Below are 20,199 nucleotides of genomic sequence, written 5' to 3' on the forward strand. Positions count from 1 at the left end.
GAAACAGAGATTGGATTGGTGGTTACCAGAGGGGAAGGGGGGAGGGAGGAGGGCGAAAGGGATAACTAGGCACATGTGTGTGGTGATGGGTTGTTAATTAGTATTTGAGTGGTGAACATGAGAACATGATGTAATCCATGCAGAAATAGAAGTATAATGATGTACACCTGAGATTTATACAATGTTATAAACCAACATTACTGCAATAAACAAAAAACAAAACAAAAAAAAAGAAGTCCTGGGGCCAGCCTGGTGGCACAAGCAGTTAAGTGCGCGTGCTCTGCTGCGGCAGCCCGGGGTTCGCCGGTTCGGATCCCGGGCGCGTACCGACGCACTGCCTGACAAGCCATGCTGTGGCGGCGTCCCATATAAAGTGGAGGAGGATGGGTACGGATGTTAGCCCAGGGCCAGTCTTCCTCGGCAAAAAGAGAGGAAGATTGGCAGATGTTAGCACAGGGCTGATCTCCTCACACACACACACACACACATGAAAGTATTTAAAAGAAAAAAAAAAGTCCTTAAGTAATCCAAAAAAAAAAACAAAAAAAGTTGCCATCTAAAGCTAAAAGGTGCTGGTTGATTCTCATGTTCAACTGATACCAAGCATAACAGAGCCAACACACCAGGCTCAACGTGTTCTTAGGCCTTTGGAAGAGCAGCTGGATAGGCTTCTCCAATTAAAAATCACGGACATAGGACAATGTCTTACAATAGATACAGAGCAGTGGTTCTCAAATGGGGGTGACTTTGCTCCCCTTCTAAGGGCCATCTGGCAATGTCTACAGACATGTTTGATTGTAACTGGAGAGTGCTACTGGTATCTAGCGGGTAGAGACCAGGAATGCTCCTAAATATCCTATAATGCTCACGTCAGCCCCCACAAACAAGCAATTATTCCCCACAGAACGTCAATAGTGCCAGGGCTGAGAAATCCCGCTTTACAGATAACTCAGCTGGTCTTAATTTCTATTTCCCTAGAATTTGTCTCTTCCTATCTTATTTGGGACTGTTATGGTCTGTCTGAATGTTTACGTCCCCCCAACACTCATATGTTGAAATCCTAATGCCCAATATGATGGTGTTTGGAGGTGGGCCCTTGGGAGGTGATCAGATCTTGAGGGTAGAGTCCTCAAAAATGCCATCAGTGCCCTTATAAAACAGGCTCCAGAGAGCTCCCTAGCCCCTTCTGCCATGTGAGGACAAAAGAAGTCTTTGATCTGAAAGAGAGCCCTCATCTGACCCATCTCCAGACTTGAGAAAAACAAATTTCTCTTGTTTATAAGCTACCCAGTCTGTGCTATTTTGTTATAGCAGCCTGGACAGAAAGGCAGGGACAAACTTGAGGACCAACATATGGCAGCAAAATACTCTGGACTGACTACAATTGTAAATGAGGTCTGTGAAGTATCTTACCAGCACTGAAAGATGCATGTGGCCCCAATTTCCTACTCAGACGTGCAGCTAAGACACAACAGGTGTGGATGCCCAACATTCGAAGGTGTCTCACTAGTCTTTAGATGACTAAATAATCATAAGGTGGTTACTGGAATCATTCACACCAGTACAGTGGCGTTCCTCTAAGAATGTATTTATTTACATGAAAACACCATTTTATACAAATCGAAGATAACTCTTAAAGAAGTTTGTGCAGGAATGCCTTCTCCATCCCCTGATTTTGCCCCTTCGCCTTTCATCTTCTTTTGGTATCATAAATAAAATGTTTTAGACTTCTTAAAGGAAATTGAATCTGTCTTTTTCCCTACTTCAAAGTACTTTGAATACGTAATATCCATAGTCATCTTTCAAAGAAAACTCTTGCCCAGGGTTATTTTATTTAATTTATTTATGTAATACAGTGTAGAAAGCTATCATGGCCATAAGCAATGATTCTGTACAATCATCCCACAAAAAAATTTTTTTGGAGAAGTCTTGGTAATTTGAGACCAGCAGAGCACCCCTCCCCCCACCTCCCCACCAGTAAAAGTGCTTACAATGAACAGGGATTCTTTTCTTTATCAAAGATCTGAAGATACATGGACCAAAAAAATGTCAATTCTCAATGCCTAATGTGTGCACATAAAACAGGCACGAAGAAATAAACGTGTATCCTCATAATTCCTATATCACAAATAGAGCAGAAGCAGCAATCTGTACAGTAAAATGCAATCATGGAAAAAAACTTCTCTAAATCATTTGGAATACTTAAAAACGTTTAACTTTAAATGCATAGTGATCAGGAAAAGAATATGTAGGCAAGAAAAGCAGCTAAATTCCCACGTTCACATGAAGCATCCCCCATCGATTCTTAAAGCATATTTCAAGTAGGACTTAATTGGGTCATAAACCACAAGAATAATATACAACGGCTAAAGGGCTACGTGATAAATAATCAGGAGAGAATCTATTCATGCACTAGTTTGATACAGCTAAATTCTTTACAGGACACAAAACCCATTAATAATGTAGTGTAGAGACCAAAATGTAAAGAGAGAGAATACATTATTGATTTGTATATTAATTCAAGTTCAGGCATCTACTTGTGTTACAGCACAGCTGTCAAAGGCGATAATGAGTAAATAATAAAAGAGAAGGGTTTGTTTCTTTCCACGTTATTCTGTAAATGAACACCGATGGGTAGTGAAGCAATGGTTTTGCTGTCCGACTTCAGAGGCTGCTGTGGTGGTAGTCTAGTTCTGCATCTGCTCAAAGAACTTGTAAGTTGGGTTTTCATAGCCATTCTGCTGCATCTTGGAGAGGTGGCGCTCCTCTGGGGTCACAGCGGCATCAACCTGAGAGGCAAGGATGAGGAAAGTTGAGTTAAAAAAAAAAAAAATCAATCTTTTGGGGTTGGCCTGGTGGCGTAGTGGTTAAGTTCATGTGCTCCGCTTCGGGAGCCCGGGGTTTGTGGGTTTGGATCCTGGGCGCAGACCTACCCATTGCTTATCAAGCCATGCTGTGGCAGGCATCCCACAACTAAAGTAGAGGAAGATGGGCATGGATGTTAGCCCAGGGCCAATCTTCCTCAGCAAAAAGAGGATTAGCAACAGATGTTACCCCAGGGCCAATCTTCCTCAGCAAAAAAGAAAAAAAAATCTTTTAAGAGCATACATGGAGAAGCAATAAAAACATAAGGTTCATGGTACTCTTCTTTTGCCAAGATTGCAGAACACCCACTATCTTTTCTTCCTTCTCCCCTACTTTGACATCTCAGAGCAGATCACCTGTGCCCACCAGTGATGCAGATGTTCCATCTAGCCACCAGGTGGCGCTTAACACCTTGACGTGCTGCCTCGGCTTGCAAAGTGCTAACTGGTTGCTTCCCCAACTTAATAGTAACTGGATACGTCTAGTGTGATAAATATTTTTTTCTTCTCTGTTGATTCAATAAAGGACAAAAAGCCACCATGGAGGACTGTTTTACTTTAGACTGTGGTTGGTAAGCTAGAAAAAAAATCAAGAGCGTCATGAAGAGAGATTAGCAAAGTACAGTGGGTGACCCTCAATCTGGATGGCTGAGTATCTTCCCATGCTTATTTGAATTTGTTCCTGTTGTCACTAAATTTAATATATTGAAGAGAGTTCTGAAAATCTTTTTTTTTTTTTGTGAAGCAGATTAGCCCTGAGCTAACATCTGTTGCCAATCCTCCTTTTTTTGCTGAGGAAGATTGGCCCTGGGCTAACATCTGTGCTCATTTTCCTCTACTTTATATGTGGGATGCGTGCGACAGCATGGCTTGACAAGCAGTGTGTAGGTCTGCGCCCAGGATCCGAACCCGTGAACCCCAGGCTGCCAAAGTGGAGTGCGTGAACTTAACCCCTATGCCACTGGGTTGGCCCCTGAAAATCTTTTAATGAAAATAACGATATGTATATCAAAGGGGCTATTATTTAGGGGAAAAGGAAAAATACAGCAAGGACACGCCATTCTAGATTATAGATGATCTTTTTTTTTTTTTAAACCGAACAGAGATACTATAGAAGTATGTCCTGCTAAGGGATTAAAAACAGATCCTCTCTGTGGATATGGTGCTTTATCTCCAAGATCAGGCCAGCAGTTGTAAATGTATCACCCCCAGTGTCATTGTAGGGATAGAGCTGTATGGGAGCATTCACCCTCTGCAACGTAAGCTGATCTATTACGTGGGGAGTGGCTGTTCAGGTTTCTAGTGTATTTGCTGTACCCTCTCACAGTGCACAGAAGAGATGAAGTACTTAACTCTTTGCTGAATGAATGAAAGCTTAGTTCTGCTATTTTTCAAAAAAAATTTCTCTTCTGCAAAACCACTGGAAGGTGAAGAGAATCGACACAAATTTAATCAGAATGAAGACGCATGCTTTCCACAGAAAAGTTAGGATAAACTGTACAGAAGATGGTTTTCCTTCAAAGGGATATTTTCTATTCTGCACGTGATAAAATTGGGCTCTCCGCATCATTTCCAGGAGAATACTGCAGGCCCATTCCCCACTGCTGAGTATTGGAAAGCGACGTTCAGCTTCTTAGGCAGCTTTTCCCCCTGCCACAGCCAGTCTGGTACAGTTCTGACCCCACACAGCTGTCCCATTGCTCCGTTACCCCTGAACCCAATGAAGGAAGAACACCAGAGGGCAGGTGTGTTGGTGCTGAGACACCAGGTCTAGGGATGGGGCTTGATTTGCCATGACTAGACCACACTGGTTAACGAATAACTTAGATTAAAAGATTGGTGCAGTCACGATGGAAAACAACATGGAGGTTCCCCAATAAACTAAAAATAGAACTACTACACGATCCAGCAATTCCTCTGGGTATATATCCGAAGGAAATGAAATTACTATCTCAAAAAGATACCTGCATTCCCATGTTCACTGCGGCATCATTTACAAGAGCTAAGACTCTTGTAAACTAACAACATTTACAAGAGCTAAGACTCTTGTAAACTAACAACCTAAGTGTCCATAAATGGATAAAAAGATAAAGACAATGTGGTGTATAAATGCAATGGAATTTCAGCCATAAAAATGAAGGAAATTCTGCCATTTGTGACAACATGGGTGGAACTTGAGAGCATTATGCTAAGTGAAAAAAGTCAGACAAAGAAAGACAAATACTGTATGATATCAATTATAGGTGGAATCTAAAAAAAACCAAACGCATAGATACAGAGAATAGATTGGTGGTTGCCAGAGGTGGCGGGATTGGGCGTGGTGAAATGGGTGAAGGGGGTCAAAAGATACAAACTTCCAGTTATAAAATAAATTTAAGTCATAAGGTTTAATGTAGAGCATGATGACCCTAGTTAACAATACTGTACTGTATATTTGAAAGTTGCTGAGAGGTCTTGAAAGGCCTTTTTTTTCTTTTTTTTTGCAGGGTAAGATTTGCCCTACGCTAACATCTGTGCCAATCTTCCTCCTTTTTCTTCCCCACCAAAGCCCCAGTACATAGTTGTCTTTATAACTGTAAGTTTTTCTAGTTCTTTTATGTGAGTCGCCACCACAGCCTGGCTACTGGCAGATAAGTGGTGTGGTTCCACATCTGGAAACCCAACCAGGGCTGCCAAAGTAGAGTGTGCCAAACTTTAACTGCTAGGCCATCAGGGCTGGCTCTTAAAAGTTCTCATCACAAGAAAAAAATTGTAACTATGAAGTGATGGATGTTAACTAAACTTAATGTGGTGATTATTTTACAATGTATACATATATCAAATCATGTTGTACACTTAAAACTAACACAATGTTATATATCAATTATATCTCAATAAAACTGGGGGGAGGGCCGGCCCCGCGGCTTAGTGGTTAAGTGCTCCGCTGCTGGTGGCCCGGGGTCAGATCCCAGGCACGCACCGACACACCGCTTGTCCAGCCATGCTGAGGCCGCGTCCCACATGCAGCAACTAGAAGGATGTGCAGCTATGACATACAACTATCTACTGGGGCTTTGGGGGGAAAAAAGATTTGTCAATATAAGCTGGCTCCCTCATGGTCGCTTTGTAAGACCCCACCTCATGGACCGATGGACTTCTTTCAGTCTGGGCAGGAACTGGAATTACCATCTTCGCTAATCCCAAGGTAGCCGGATTAGGAAGATGTACAGCTCCCTCACGCTGTCCACTGTGTGCCTTGATTCTTAAGTTCCTACCCACAGAACATTCCCTTTCTACCGTCTTGTCAGAGCTGCCTGTGTTCCTGCAGCAAGCCCTCAGATTCTCCCACTGACAGGCCTGAGCACTTCCCCTTAGAACAAAGCCACCAACAAGCTCCTGCCAAGAGTCAGGACTCAGAGGATATTGCTCAAATGGATGCTCAGCGTCCCTATGGAAATAATCACAGATGTCTTCCCCATCCCTTCCTCTTCCTTCGCTCTATCTACTCTATTGTCAACAAATGAGGTCACTTTGCTTTAATTGGCAATTGTGTAATTAGCCACGGACTTTTTAAGTTAAAGCACCATCATTAAAGATAAGCACCAATAATGAGCGATGTCATTCACTCTCCAAATCTGTTTGCCAGGAACCAGCCTGTCTGCAGCAGACAACTGGGGCATCTTTTTGCCCCGTACCACCTCTTGACTGAGACTTCAAAGAATGTCAAGGTTAAAAAAAAAAATCTTGCTGCGATCAACGCAAAGCTATGTTTCTAGATGTAGAAAAAACCAACTTGGAATATTATACTTGTATCTCCTCCAGGAGCCACATCAGCCCGCACACTGGCTGTCAACAATTATCCACATTCATCAAGGATAGGAGAACACCTGGCAATTTAATAGTTTATCTCCTCTTCAAAGGCCAAAGCCAAATGCTTAGGTTAGGAGAACCCTGCCAGGAATGCGAAGCTCAGAGGCTGGTGTGCAAGCCAAGTATCTAACTTTCCTGTCTTTTCTTGGCCTCTTTTCTACTTGCTAATCCTCATTACCCTTTGCCACGGGGGAGGACAGCTAACGTTTCGCTATTCCTGCAGTGGGGCAGCTTGGCCCTCAAACCTCAGAGGGCTCAGGAGCTATAGGAGATGGGATTATCTTTACAACATGGCACTCAAGGAGTTTGGATTGTACCGTTTTATCCCCAAATCATTGAAAGCTAAAAGTGGAACACTGAGTACTCACGTCCATGGATAAACCTACCACTAAAGGAAGAGCATTGGGTGAGAGGGAGCCTTCCTCTCCAGCAGGGCTCAGCGATCTGTCACTCATGGCTAAGCTCCAGCACTGGTGTGGGCCACCATGTGAAGGCCACCTCACTAGACCCTGTGCAGACAAGGCCTCTGCACAAACACCTCAATACTTTTCACATAAAGCAGACCTGGGGGAAGTTGAAGCCAGTGGTGATTGTTCTGGAAGGAACTTTAGAATAATGCAGTCAGGGACAGAACCCCTATCTGCCCATTGGGCAGGAACATCTCTCACTTGCTCAGATAAAAACACACACGCAGACCACTTCTGAACATTCCCTCTCCTGACTTTCTGGATTAGACAGGAGCAATAACTGATTTGAAGTCTCCACTTGGCTCTTGGTGCACTGTCTTCATGAGGGACCCCAGGGCCCCCGGCGCTGCACTGCAGATTGGCTTCAACTCTCTACTGCTACTGATGTACAGTGTAAAGAGCTGAGCCCAAACAGCCTGATCTGCCTTACCCTAAGATAGGTTTGAGAACTTTCGAATACTCTTTGGCTAATGTCTTCTTCTTACTCCTTTCTCCCTGAACTTGATTCTGTGGAGCCATTTATTCTTTAACTATATCCAGAGGAGTTTATAGCTCAACCATCAGACCATCTCTATGGCCTCTTCTATTTGGGTCTCCTTAATTTCTAGTTCTCTGCATCATATCGTATCTCGTGTAGGAACCTTAAGCTTGGAGAAGGGGCCGTGAACACCATATTTTAATTTTATTATGTATAGTAACCAGCAGGATGTGTGGTAATGGGTGTCCCTTTATGCACGGCACCGAGTTAGGAAAAAAACCAGAATCCCTGCCTCTAAGATTTTCCATTTCAGGTCACCAAGATGGACAAGGAAAGGAGGGTAAGATAAACTAAAGTGTACATAATAACAACAGAGTGTAAGAACATCAAAGGAGCCAATAATACGGGAAGAAAAATAAAAGCAAAGAAAACAGCAATGAAGCTTTCAAGCTAGACATTTATCCTTCCTCGTAACCTCCCAGCGCTGGTTCTCTGCTCAGTTGTGTACACATTCATTTTCTTGATTATAATTCCATGTCTTTATAAGTAGTTCACTGATGGTTATTGCCTACAACAAGTAATTCTTCAGGCAGGCTCTGGAACTCCTTTGCTACCCCTTCGTAATCATCTTTGATGCTTTCCTTCGACTTTCCAATTTCTCGGCCTGCTGTTTGCTTGGAGCCACATGCAGATTTTGAGTCCACCCTCCCTTCTTCTTATCTCTGCTCCCTACTTAACCTGACCAGTCCCTCTGAATGCTCTACAACACCTGCGTTAGTGGTTGCTAGGTTATTCCGTTGTGGTGGGTCAACTGCTTGCCAGGAAGAAAGAACCCCTAACGACATATTTTTATAATGTCACCAGTATGATGGCACAGTCATCAGGAAAAGTCACATGCCATAACTCCATAAAAAGCTAAATAAGCAACTCTCTTCCTTATTGAGATCATTACTGAGATGACTAGGGGTGGGGAGACTTCTGGTGTTCTAGTTTTCAGATCTGTGAAAGGAAAATTTATTTATACCCTACGATAAAGAGAATTGGCGCCCCCCACCCCCCATTAAAGGTGATGTCTCCATCTGGGAGGAGGAGTGGAAAGAGCTACAATATTTATTTCAAATATCTAGTGTCAATGGATATCAGTATAGAAAAGGCCTATCTGCTACTAAACAGAACCTGGGGCCAGTGGGCTTGGCAGGACCATAGTAAAGCAGGAGCAGTGGTGGACAATTCACTGGTGCTAGGACCCTTGGCCACCAGAGACGGGGGCCACATTTGGGAAGCAGTGTAAAGGGCTATCATGTCACTGCTTGAGGCACAAATACAATCATGTGTCACTTAACGATGGAGACACATTCTGAGAAATGCATCGTTAGGTGATTTCGTCGTTATGCGAACATCATAGCATGTACTGAAGGGGAAAAAAATTTGCCACTCCAAAATGTCTCCTTTAACATGAGGACTACCTTAGGCTAATTATTTTTAAGAAACAAAAGACTCACAAAGTTTTTCTTGTTACTGCCCGCTTAACTGCCTAAAAGAACTCAGATAAAAAAGCCTGTCTCAGCATAACACGAACTAGGTGGTAGACAGGGAGGAACCTAGAAAAGCCTGTTTGTTGGGCTCCCCTCTGTGTTCTTCTGTTTCTATGTGGCCAAACACTTGTTTTCCAAATATTTGCTTCTTTTCACCTACCTGGGAATTGCCTTCCTTCCCTTTGAAGTCCCTGACTCTCCCCACCCTCAACATCTTCTTTTGTCTTTACCTGAGGATGGTATTTAAGGTGAAGGCTTTGGCCATTTTGGCAAGTTATGTGGTTTTCCTGGGTTTCTCCCATGTATACATGTTATTAAATTTTTGTCTGTTTTTCTCCTGTTAATCTGTCTCACGTCAATTTAATTCTTAGACTAGCCAGAAGAACCTAGAAGGGTAGAGGAAAATTTCTTCCTCCCCTACAGTACTTACATAAACCTAGATGGTATAGCCTACTACACACCTAGGCTGTACAGTACTAATCTTATGGACACCATTGCACATGTGGTCCATTGTTGACCACAATGTTGTTATGCGGCACATGACTATAGAGCTTAGTCATCTTCTGGGGAAAGTGTGGCTAATGGCTTTCAGAACGAATCTCTGGCCTTATGGCTAAGCAAATCATTAAATCAATATTTATTGCTTATTTTTTAAAAACAAAACCTACCAACTGCTCATTTCCACCCAGTAACAACTCTACTAATAAAAATACTAGGCTCCTTTTCATTTCCACATCTCTGTGGACTTCTGCAGGGATCTTTCACTCTAAGAATGACAGATTTCCTAGAAACCAATGCTTTCATTGTGATTTCTTCTTCACATATTGGTGGCGTGAAGTACGACTGTATTCTGTCCCGACAGACTTCGGCAGGTTCAACTGGAAATACTCATTTACTTGTTTTTGTTTTTAGTAAAGTAGGGTTACTCATTAATGAAGCAGGTTAACCAGAGCTGGAAACACTTATTTCCATGCACTTGAGCGTGAGAGAGCCTGCTAAGATGGGCAGAGCACATTCGCAGGAAGATTACTTCCATACAGTGTAGACTCTGCATGCTCTGAATCCCTACAGCATTCTCCCTCACCTAGGCCAGGTGAGACAGCTTAGGTGCCTAGCCTGGGTTACAGCAAATTATGTCCAAATTCTACCATCTCAGCTGGACTATAATCTTCCTGAGGGCAGAGATGGTGAACAGCACCTTGGATGAAGTTCTGTTCCAACACCGCTGTCCACAGCTCAACATGGAACTCGACAAAGCGTGGCTTATGGACTGGAGAGAAAGGAAGGCATCAAGAGGGACAAAGGGATGGTTTCCAGGCTTTCCACAATATCCTTACTTTAAAGAAGAAGAAAGTTAGAGGAAATAAAGAAAAACACACAAAACCAGGTGGGACAGTCACTCTAGAGGTTTCTAGATGTTCTCAAGTAGTTAGCAAAATGAATACCAAGCGAAGTGCTGAGTAACTGCCCTCCTTACAATTCTGTTCCTTCAAGGATGTCTCCTGGCTTAAAAATTAATTTCTTTTCTTCAGAATCTGTGTTAAAGTGTCAACTTCTCTGACATTCCAAATCCAAGGAGACTTTTCTTGGTAACTAACCAAAAAAAAAGTTTAACTTAGGCAGCTACAAGAAGGCTTAAAAGGCAACTAGTTTTCTTGGAGACAAGAGATATTTTCTACTCCCTAAGGTTTGCTCAGACAGTTAACTAAAAAGAAGGAGTGTTAATACTATATATCTGTGATTCTCAAACTTGAATGCATGTCTGATTCAGTTGGGAAAATTTTCAATACTCAGATTCCCAGCCTCCTATTCATAAATTCTGTTTCCCTAGGTCTGGGGTGGGACCTGGGGATGTGCCCTTTTAAATAAGTTCCTGGTAAGACTCATACACAACCATGGCAGAGAGTCCTTCTGAGAGAGCCGAGAGAGATCCATCACTGGGCTCTGTTAGGGCTGAACTGTGTCCTCCAAAAATTCACATGTTAAAGTCCTAACCTCCAGTAGCTCACAATATGACTGTATTTGGAAACAGGGTCTTTAAAGAGGTAATTAAGGTTCAGTGAGGTCATTAGGGTAGACCTTAACCTAATAATACTGGTTTCCTTACCAGAAGAGATTAGGATGTAGACATGCACAGAGGAGAAATGATGTGAAGGCACAGGGAGGTCACTGAGGAGCCAAGCAGAGCGGCCTCAGAAGAAACCACACCCGCCGACACTTTGATCTCAGAAATCCATCCTTGTGGGGAGATAAATTTCTGTTGTTTAAACCACCCAGTCTGTGGCTTTGTTATGGCAGTCCGAGCAAACCAATATAGGCTGTTTGGCCTTTGGCCCCAAAGATAGGCAATTTAACTGATAAAAAGGAAGCTACCCCTTGGATGGATTCCTCAGTCCAAGGCACTTAAAACATACAATTATATCAAAGAAATTAAAAGGGGCTTTTGAATTATTCAAGTATGAAAACACTTTTATTTGCCTAAACATAGAATTAAAATGAAAAAAATAATTTTGACTAGACATGAGATAAACTGATGCTAATAATAATACATCTTAACACTGTTTCAAAGGATACCAGCTTAGAAATACCATTAGGAAAAGAGCAATACCCCAAACTTGATGATGTTGTCATGGCTTATTTTATGTGCTCACACATTAGTCTGTCAATCATTCAGCTCTTTTCCATCTTGCTACCTGTTTCCAGGGTTCATTCATTTCACCGCTCTTTAGCACATCCACACCAGTATGGACAGGGGAAATAAGACTCAAAACCCATTTCCATCAGCAGCCCCTGTAAACAGGAGCCTGGAGATTTTAAGTCTGAACAAAATGATGTTTCTGGCTTCACCACACATGTAATTTATTTAAACTGCTCCTGCCCTTCTATAATCAAGAATGGTTTGGAGCACATTTCCTTGGGGTTAGGGAGAAGTTGAACTCACTGGAACTATCTGGACTTTTCTCTGATGGAAAAAGCAACGGAGAGGATGTGGGGAAATCTTTACTTTGACCTTGGCCCTACTTAGTCTGACATTGGGCGAACACTTCTGTCTGGGTCTGTTTTCTCATCTACAAAATGAGAAGATCATCTTGATTTACCTTTGAGATCTCTTTCTGCTCAAGATACATTAATTCACTTTCTGCAACAGTTTCCTAAAAAATACATATTCTATGAGGTCCCCCCCAAAACCTGCATTTTAAATGCATAAAAAGAAATTTTTGTAAATTTTATTTTTCTGTATTTTATGTCATACTATTTAAGATGTCATAAAGGGTTTAGGAAGTCATATTTGAACATTGTAGCTATTCTATTTTGTTGGTGTAACCCACACCTTCTGAGCTGTACACCCTCATGTTAGTCACAGACTGGCCTGTGGGGAGAAATCTCGGGGAAGCATAATCGTGCAGTAATTGTGATTGTCACTTTGTGGGTCTTCTCTCCACCTTCAGTGTGAGTACACTAACACCTTAAAACTAAGATATTTCAGGTGCAAGTGAGCTAACAGGATGAACATCTCCAATAACCTTGCCTGTTTTGCTCAGGTATTTGGTACAACGTGATTTCCTATGAAGCTTTAAAGATAAGACTCTTTACTGAAAAATTAGTATTATTTACCGTTATCTGGTTTTACTTAGAAATCAGACTATTTAAGACAAAAAAAAAAAAAAAAATCCGGGAATAAATTTGTTTAGGTTTTTTTTTTTGAAAAAGCATCCTTCCACTTCCTTTTTCATTTTTAACTTCTGCTGTTGTCTTTTTCTTTCCTTTTAAATATTTGAGGGTAATCACAATATTTTTAAGCCAAGCATGATCCTTAGTATTATTTTGATATTTCAATACAAATTATAAGAAGTTAAGGTAGCAGCATACAACCCCAATGCCTTGATCATAGTATTTATAGTAAGTCAGAATGAATGAAAACCAAAGCAAGAAAACAGCTGTAACTTGAGCATCATGCAGGAATGTGGATTTTTTTCCAAAGAAGAGACACTTGGATGATTCTTAGTCTAACAGCAAGCAAAATCTCCCTTGTAGTCTTTAACTCCCACTTGCAAACGTGCAGCCAAGTTTACCTACCTCCACCACACCATGATGGATAGACGTGTACTGTTTCTTCTTTAGCATCACCAAGGTGATGACAATCACTGTTGCTATGACAACACCGCCCACCATGAGTCCAATGATGGCACCTTTGTTTGAACCCACATCTTCCGCAAAGAACACCTTCAAAACAAGTCAAGAAAAAGGATTGTAATTGCAGGAGATATTTGGATGAGGTATGTGAAAAGTTTCAGCCTATTCAGTATATATCTTAGGCTTTAAGTTTGAGTTGTTGGTCATTCCATTATTTGGCGTATACTTGAAAAAAAAAAAATCACACCTTCTGTTTACTAAGAGTGACATCTGTAGCCTATAGAACGATGTACAACATGTGGCTTCCCCAGCCCTAGGAAGTCTGCTTTCCCCCTACATGTCCCTTGAAAGGCAAAACAGAAGCCAAGGGGGACCTGAAACTCTCTGACAGGTGGAACATTCAGTGAGAGGCGGGACGGCAGCTCTCGGATCTAGCGAAAGCTATAGACGCACAGATCATGATTATGAGGGAGGTCAGCATCTTCCCAGTCACAACACGCTTAAAACTGGGAGACCTGATGCACGACAACTACGCCTTAGGTGCTTTTCAATCCTGCAGATGTCCTAATTTCCTTAGAGGGACATTAATACATAGGAATAAGCATTCTGAAACAAAGGAGTTAAACAGAAGAAACAAGACATCTTGTTACCTACTTTTAGCCACAATAATTTAGTAGGACACAAATTAACTGTGAGAAGCATAATGCTTAAAAGAGTTATTTCAAAGGAAAGAAGTAGAGGCAACAAGGTAAGAATCTTAATAGCCACACGTAACTCACACTTTCTTACTAGCTTGTCTCAAGACATATTATATAGTTGGATTTCTACAATCCAACTAAAAATGTTTTATTCTTGCTGTTTATTTGGATTTAACATAAAAAGAATTTGGAGAACACTATAAAGAAGAAATCTATTCAACATGATAAATTTATTGCACTACATTCCTTCATATTGTTTATAAAAGCAAGTCATTATTTTTCAGCTTTATCTACCTAAATGGAATTACAAGAGCATATTGCAACTTTTATCATCTTGCTACATAAGGAGATGATCTTAGGCCAGATCATCTGGCCTAATTACGACTAAACATGTACCAAATTTGTTATATAAATTAAGGAAAATAGCTCCCTAAATAATTCTTTTAATATAATCTCAAGATACTAAAACGACCGGTTGTCACAGCTAAAATTAACATCCTAGTAACCTGAAAACACAACATAAAATACAGCAAATTTCTAAAAGAGTTTTACTCAGGGTATATCTGCAACAAAATTAGAAACTGTTCATAATTATTCTCCTTTCTAACCAAATATGCTTGCTCAACATACGTATAAAAAGCAAATCATTAATTAGCTAATGATACAAGTGTGAGGTAATCAGGAGTAAACGCAAGTCTGGACATCTTCCTATGTCTTCAAGAAAATACTGTAATTTTATAATATTCATTGCACTAATTACAGGACATTATCTTATCAACTAGTTCAGTAGAGGGAGCTGCTTCCCTAATTGCTGTGGCTGCCATTAGTCACTGTTGCATTACAGGAGTTAGTGAAATTGTGGAGACAGGCTTTTAGGACACAGGCCCCAGAAAATGCAAATCCACACATTAATCTTCAGCTCTATGCCCCACCAGCTCCCAACTCTTCAGCAGTTATACCAAAAAGATCATGGAGCTAAAATGCAAATCTGAATCTCAAGTCAGTTTTAGATTTGTTCCAATTATTTAGAGTGAAAAGAGGCATACACAGTACAAGCATTTCTTTTGGGAGTTTAATACCTGGATTTATAAATTTTATTTACAAATCCTGGAAAGATATTACTCTTAAAAAAGAGTAAACACAGGGCCGGCCCCGTGGCTCGGGGGTTGGGTGCGCACGCTCTGCTGCTGGCGGCCCGGGGTTCGGAACCCTGGGAGCGCACTGATGTACTGCTTGTCAGGCCATGCTGAGGCCGCATCCCACATGCAGCAACTAGAAGGATGTGCAGCTATGACATGCAACTGTCTACTGAGGCTTTAGGGGAAAAAATAAATAAAATTTAAAAAAAAATTAAAAAAAAAAAAAGTAAACACAGACACACACAAAATAAGTGCCTGAGGGTGATTATCTCTCAAGTACTATTATTGCTATAAGAATTTTATTACCATTTTTGTTCACTACTGAATGTGCAATAAATTTGTCTTTTTATTAATCTAACCCCCTTACTGTGCTTACCGATAAGATGGAAGGCACCCTCACATAATGCAGGATTTGATTTATCTGAAGCTTTTGGTAAAGGATTTTATATAACTACTGAGGCTGCCTGCAAAGGAGATGGGTGCTTTTTGATTTATTCTAACCCGAACATTTGGAGGAAAAAAAAAAAAAGGGTGACTTCATCTGAAAAGGAAGCTGCTGTCTTCCTTGGCCAAAGCCTTTCGATGAACAACACTGCTGGGAACATCATGGAATCTTGCTCACCTTCTCCTTCCACCTACCTCGGAAGAGACCCAAAGATCCTACTCTTGCAGGAGAACTTAAAATGTGGGAGTTGGGGAGGGGACAGGACAGAAGGGCGAGAGGGAGAGATGAAGCAGCACAAGGTGACAGTCACAAATATCAACTTAAGTGAAAGCCATAAAAAGTGTCCTGTGAGGGCCGGCCCCATGGCTTAGCGGTTAAGTGCACGCGCTCCGCTGCTGGCGGCCCGGGTTCGGATCCCGGGCGCGCACTGATGCACCGCTTCTCCGGCCATGCTGAGGCCGCGTCCCACATACAGCAACTAGAAGGATGTGCAGCTCCGATATGCAACTATCTACTGGGGATTTGGGGGGACAAAAACAAATAAATAAAAATCTTTAAAAATAAAAAAATAAAAAATAAAGAACAGAGATTTGTTTAAAAAAAAAAAAAAGTGTTCTGCGAAGCCAAGTAGTGTTTGTATGTGTTCATTTGAGATTTTCGATCCTTCGAATAAACCTATTATAAACCGTGCGCTTTCCTAGAAAATAGAGTGAAAGTTAGTTAAAATGGATGTTATAATACAAATTAATTTAACTCTAATCCCTGTGTGGGCTTAGCTGCCTACATATATATATACTACATGCCTACATATACATACCATATAAAGACCCTCTTTTTCTTTTCTTCACATTTTTGTGATGACCCAATAGGCAAGTGTTTTATTTTTGTTTTTATCTTCGCCTTAAGTGGATTTCTTACTTGAACAAGAGTTAATAGGTCATTTGACAAACAGAGCGGCAGCAAGAGGTAAATTATTTTACGTACCAATTTTTGATGATGAACTTCATATCCTGAATCATGTCGGAACTCTGCATCCATCTTCACCTCAGAGATCTCCTCCGTCTTGATATTTGTCAACCCTGAACCTGTATTATACCATAAGCATTATATCATAATTAAAATACACAGCACAGTCAATTCGTTTTATCCACAAACCACTACAATACAAAGGCTACCAAAAACTTCTTTCTAGGCCTGAAGTTAGAGGAAAATAGATTAATGACTTTCTTCAAGAAAAGTGACACCTTGTATTTAAATCCTTAACCACCTCTTTTAAACAAAAAGAAATTAAAGTTTAAAGAAATCTGAAGTTACACACTGCCTTACACACATGTTATAATTTTTGTTTTTTTTTAAAGCAGGGAAAAACAGAAGTTAAATGCTAGTTAGGAGGTTGGCAAGGAGTTTTTTCTAGAATATGCTGGCTTGGTTTAAGGGCTTATTGTTTAACTCACTATATGTCTTTTTTCATGCGCCCTCATTCCTTCAGAAAAAATAATAAAAGGCTTTAAAAATGAGCATTAATTACCTGGTAGAACAAAACTGCTACTTTGGGGCTTTGTTCCAATTACAAATAAATTATGATCATGTATCTATGCAGTGAAGCATTGTAACAATCGTATCATTTATTTAGTTAAGTGATTTAGTTATAGATCGAGAATGTAATTGGTTCCTCTGCTGAATAAAGAGCTGCCGTCCATAATTGTTGGAAAAAGGTCTTTGGGACTAACAGAATTTATAACTTACTAACTCTTCCTTCTCTAGAAACTGCTTCCTTCTCTAGAAATATGATTCTTCCACTAATTGTTATAATGAATTTCATTTTTCAAATAATAATTTGAAGCTTCAAAATAAAATGCAAAGTCATGTTTAAAACAAAAATGAAAGTACAAAGTATAAATATCAGTTTTCATGTTGTAGCATGTAAATATCAAAAGTCAGAATTTTAGGCATCCTAAAAGCATTACAACGAGAAGGGTTTTTGAAATCATCTCCTCTAGGGTGTTCCCATCCAGGGGCAACTCTCAGCTCCTGACTGAACATAAAGGCATGTATCCTCTTGCTTCCATTTTTGGACAGCTTTGCCTACAAGAATAGCCTTTCTTCCATTAAGCCTAAATCAGTTTCCCTCTAACTTCTACTCTCTGAGTCTGTTCAACACAGAACATGCCTAATTCTCCCTTCCGCATTATAGCCTCGAACAGATCAGATACCCAAGGAAAGGCATCATATCCCTGATGATTCTTCTCTTCTTCTGGCTACACATTACCAGTTCCTTCAGATCCCATAGGACCTAATTTCTTGCTTTTGCCCTACACTCTGTCTGGTCTACAAGGTGCTGTGAAACTTGTCACACATCTTGCTGAAACTGAAAAGCACAATGTCCACAGCATGCGATGTGCCAGTCTAACAGCACAGCCTATATGAAAAGAAAAGGAGGATCATTTGACAAGACCTAGGGAACCCATGCTGGTTGTGACATCTCACTGATTCCTTGTCCAATTGCTCACAAAGCTTCCATTTAATAACCTCTCTGACAATGGACCCAAAATCAATGTCAGTCTACACCTGGTTTGTAGACTGTCAAGCTATCTTCGCTCCTTTCTGCTCTGTCAGAACTATTATTTTCTTATCCCTATCTTCCCAGCTCTTTCGCTGTCCAGAGTTCCACCAAGATCATGAAGAGTAGTCCTATGATTTCACTCTTAAGTTCTCTTAGCCTATGATTTGTCTGGGTCACAAGGACTTGGACTTGGGTAGACAGGTGTGGTAGATTTAAAATACACGCACAAATTTGTTAATACTCCTCCCTTCAAGAGGTAGGACTAATTCTCTTCCCTTGAGAGTGGACAGGATATAGTGACTCGCTTCTAATGAACAGAATATGGAGAAAGTGATGGTGCATGACTTCTGAGATGAGGTCATAAAAGGCATCACAGCTTCCTTCTTATTCTCTCTCTTGGATCACTTGGTTTGGGGAAAGCTAACTGCCATGTTGTGAGGACACACAAGCAGCCCTATAAAAAGGTTCACACTGTGAGGTGTGGAGGTCTCCTGCCAATAGCCATGCGAGTGAGCCATCTTGGAAATAGACCCATCAACCCCACTCAAGTTTCAAGCCTTCAGATGACTGCAGTTCTGGTGGGTGTCTTGACTGTAACCTTATGAGAGACCCTGAGCCAGAAGCACTGAGCTAAACCATGCTTGAAATCCTGAGCCTTACAGAAATCACAAGAAACTAAATGCTTGTTGCTTTAAATTGCTAAGTTATGGGATTATTTGTTACATAGCAATAGATGACTAATACAAGGGACCAGTATGTTCTTTTCTCATCTTAAATTACCTTGGGCTTTAAATTCCTTTCATCAGATCCTTCTCTTTAATATAGACATAAAAGACTATTGACTGCCCTGCGGCCCCTAACCCCATCCAGAGAGCTGTAGGGCTCTCTATTCTTATTTATTTTCTTGTTTTAAAATTATTAGCATTTTCTGTTAAGTTTTACCTCACTCTGACCTCTAATCTTCCTGACACTAATGCTCTTTTATTTCTCATTGGTTCTAGATTTTTATTTTCCTACAAGCCCTTTAAAATCTGAGATCCTTGTAGAACCACAGTGATTTCTTTATACCTCACCCTTTTTTTATCATCAGCATCTAGCAATACAATAGTTAAAATTACATTTCTAAGATTTAAGAAAACTCTCTTGAATAGTCTTTTCTTTTAGATTTGTGGGATCAAATAATTACTCTCTACTCAAAAAATGAGTAAAGAATGAGCTTTCTACTCAAAACTTAAAAAGCTGACACTATTTCTGAAAGGAGATGGAGAATAATTTTGATGCTCAAAAAAAATTCAAATTCATGTAACAAGTCAGAATAGATAATTAATTATAGCTTAGCAGTTTACAAGACTCTCAGCAGAAAGAGCACTTGCTAATTCATTTTTGTATAGTATGTACAGCCATTTATTGAAAAGGCTTTCTATACATTAAGCAAATCTCACTAAAAGGGGAGAAAAATGAGTAAGCTTGCACATAGGGAAACATCATCAATAGTAAGCTGATATTGCATGCCATGAAATGTGATGGGTAGATTTAAATAAATTGCAGGGACTTTTGTTTATAGACTCATCAGACAACGTTTTCTGAATTGTGCCAACTCATCCTGAGCCCTGGTGTGATTCCAGTTCTCTAGGTCGTGGTGCGTGAGGACTGTCTGTTGTTCATTTGAGGGAGAAAGGAGGCATGTCCTTCATGAAACCTTTCACATGGCTTGGGGTCAAGAACCTGGTTTCCTTTATTAGAACTGGAGAAGAGTGGTAATAAATTATAGTGCAAAGAGTAGCTATCTACCCCTGCTAATGTATTTTTGAAGAGCCTGCCAATGTATTTTCCTTCTTTATTCTGGTCAAATGATGTAACTTGTCTTTCAGTGTCTGTTTTTCCTTGGAAATAAGCCATGGGAGTAGCTGTAATGGCCACTATGCCCAGAAATCACCACTGATATTATTCTGTCCCCTACTTGACACTATGTTCTAGAAGTTACAGTGCCCTGGTATTCCAGATACAAAAGATAAGGAGAAGTCAAT

The 20,199-nt window shown here is 40.6% G+C and overlaps 1 protein-coding gene across 3 annotated transcripts in view; it reads right to left on the minus strand.

Moving 5' to 3' along the window:
- Window positions 1-1,827: 1,827 nt before the first annotated feature.
- The window catches only part of APP (amyloid beta precursor protein), a 258,874-nt gene continuing 240,502 nt past the window's right edge, over window positions 1,828-20,199 (minus strand). For all 3 annotated transcript variants that reach the window (XM_058522959.1, XM_058522957.1, XM_058522958.1), the window contains 3 exons: window positions 16,594-16,694; window positions 13,271-13,417; window positions 1,828-2,789 (listed from right to left, as the gene is read on the minus strand). In XM_058522959.1, coding sequence (XP_058378942.1) covers window positions 2,688-2,789; window positions 13,271-13,417; window positions 16,594-16,694 — 350 coding nt within the window. In that variant the 3' untranslated portion in view covers window positions 1,828-2,687. The remainder of the gene's footprint in view (window positions 2,790-13,270; window positions 13,418-16,593; window positions 16,695-20,199) is intronic.

This window comes from Diceros bicornis, chromosome 27 (genome assembly GCF_020826845.1).
Source record: "Diceros bicornis minor isolate mBicDic1 chromosome 27, mDicBic1.mat.cur, whole genome shotgun sequence".
Taxonomy (NCBI): Eukaryota; Metazoa; Chordata; class Mammalia; order Perissodactyla; family Rhinocerotidae; genus Diceros; species Diceros bicornis.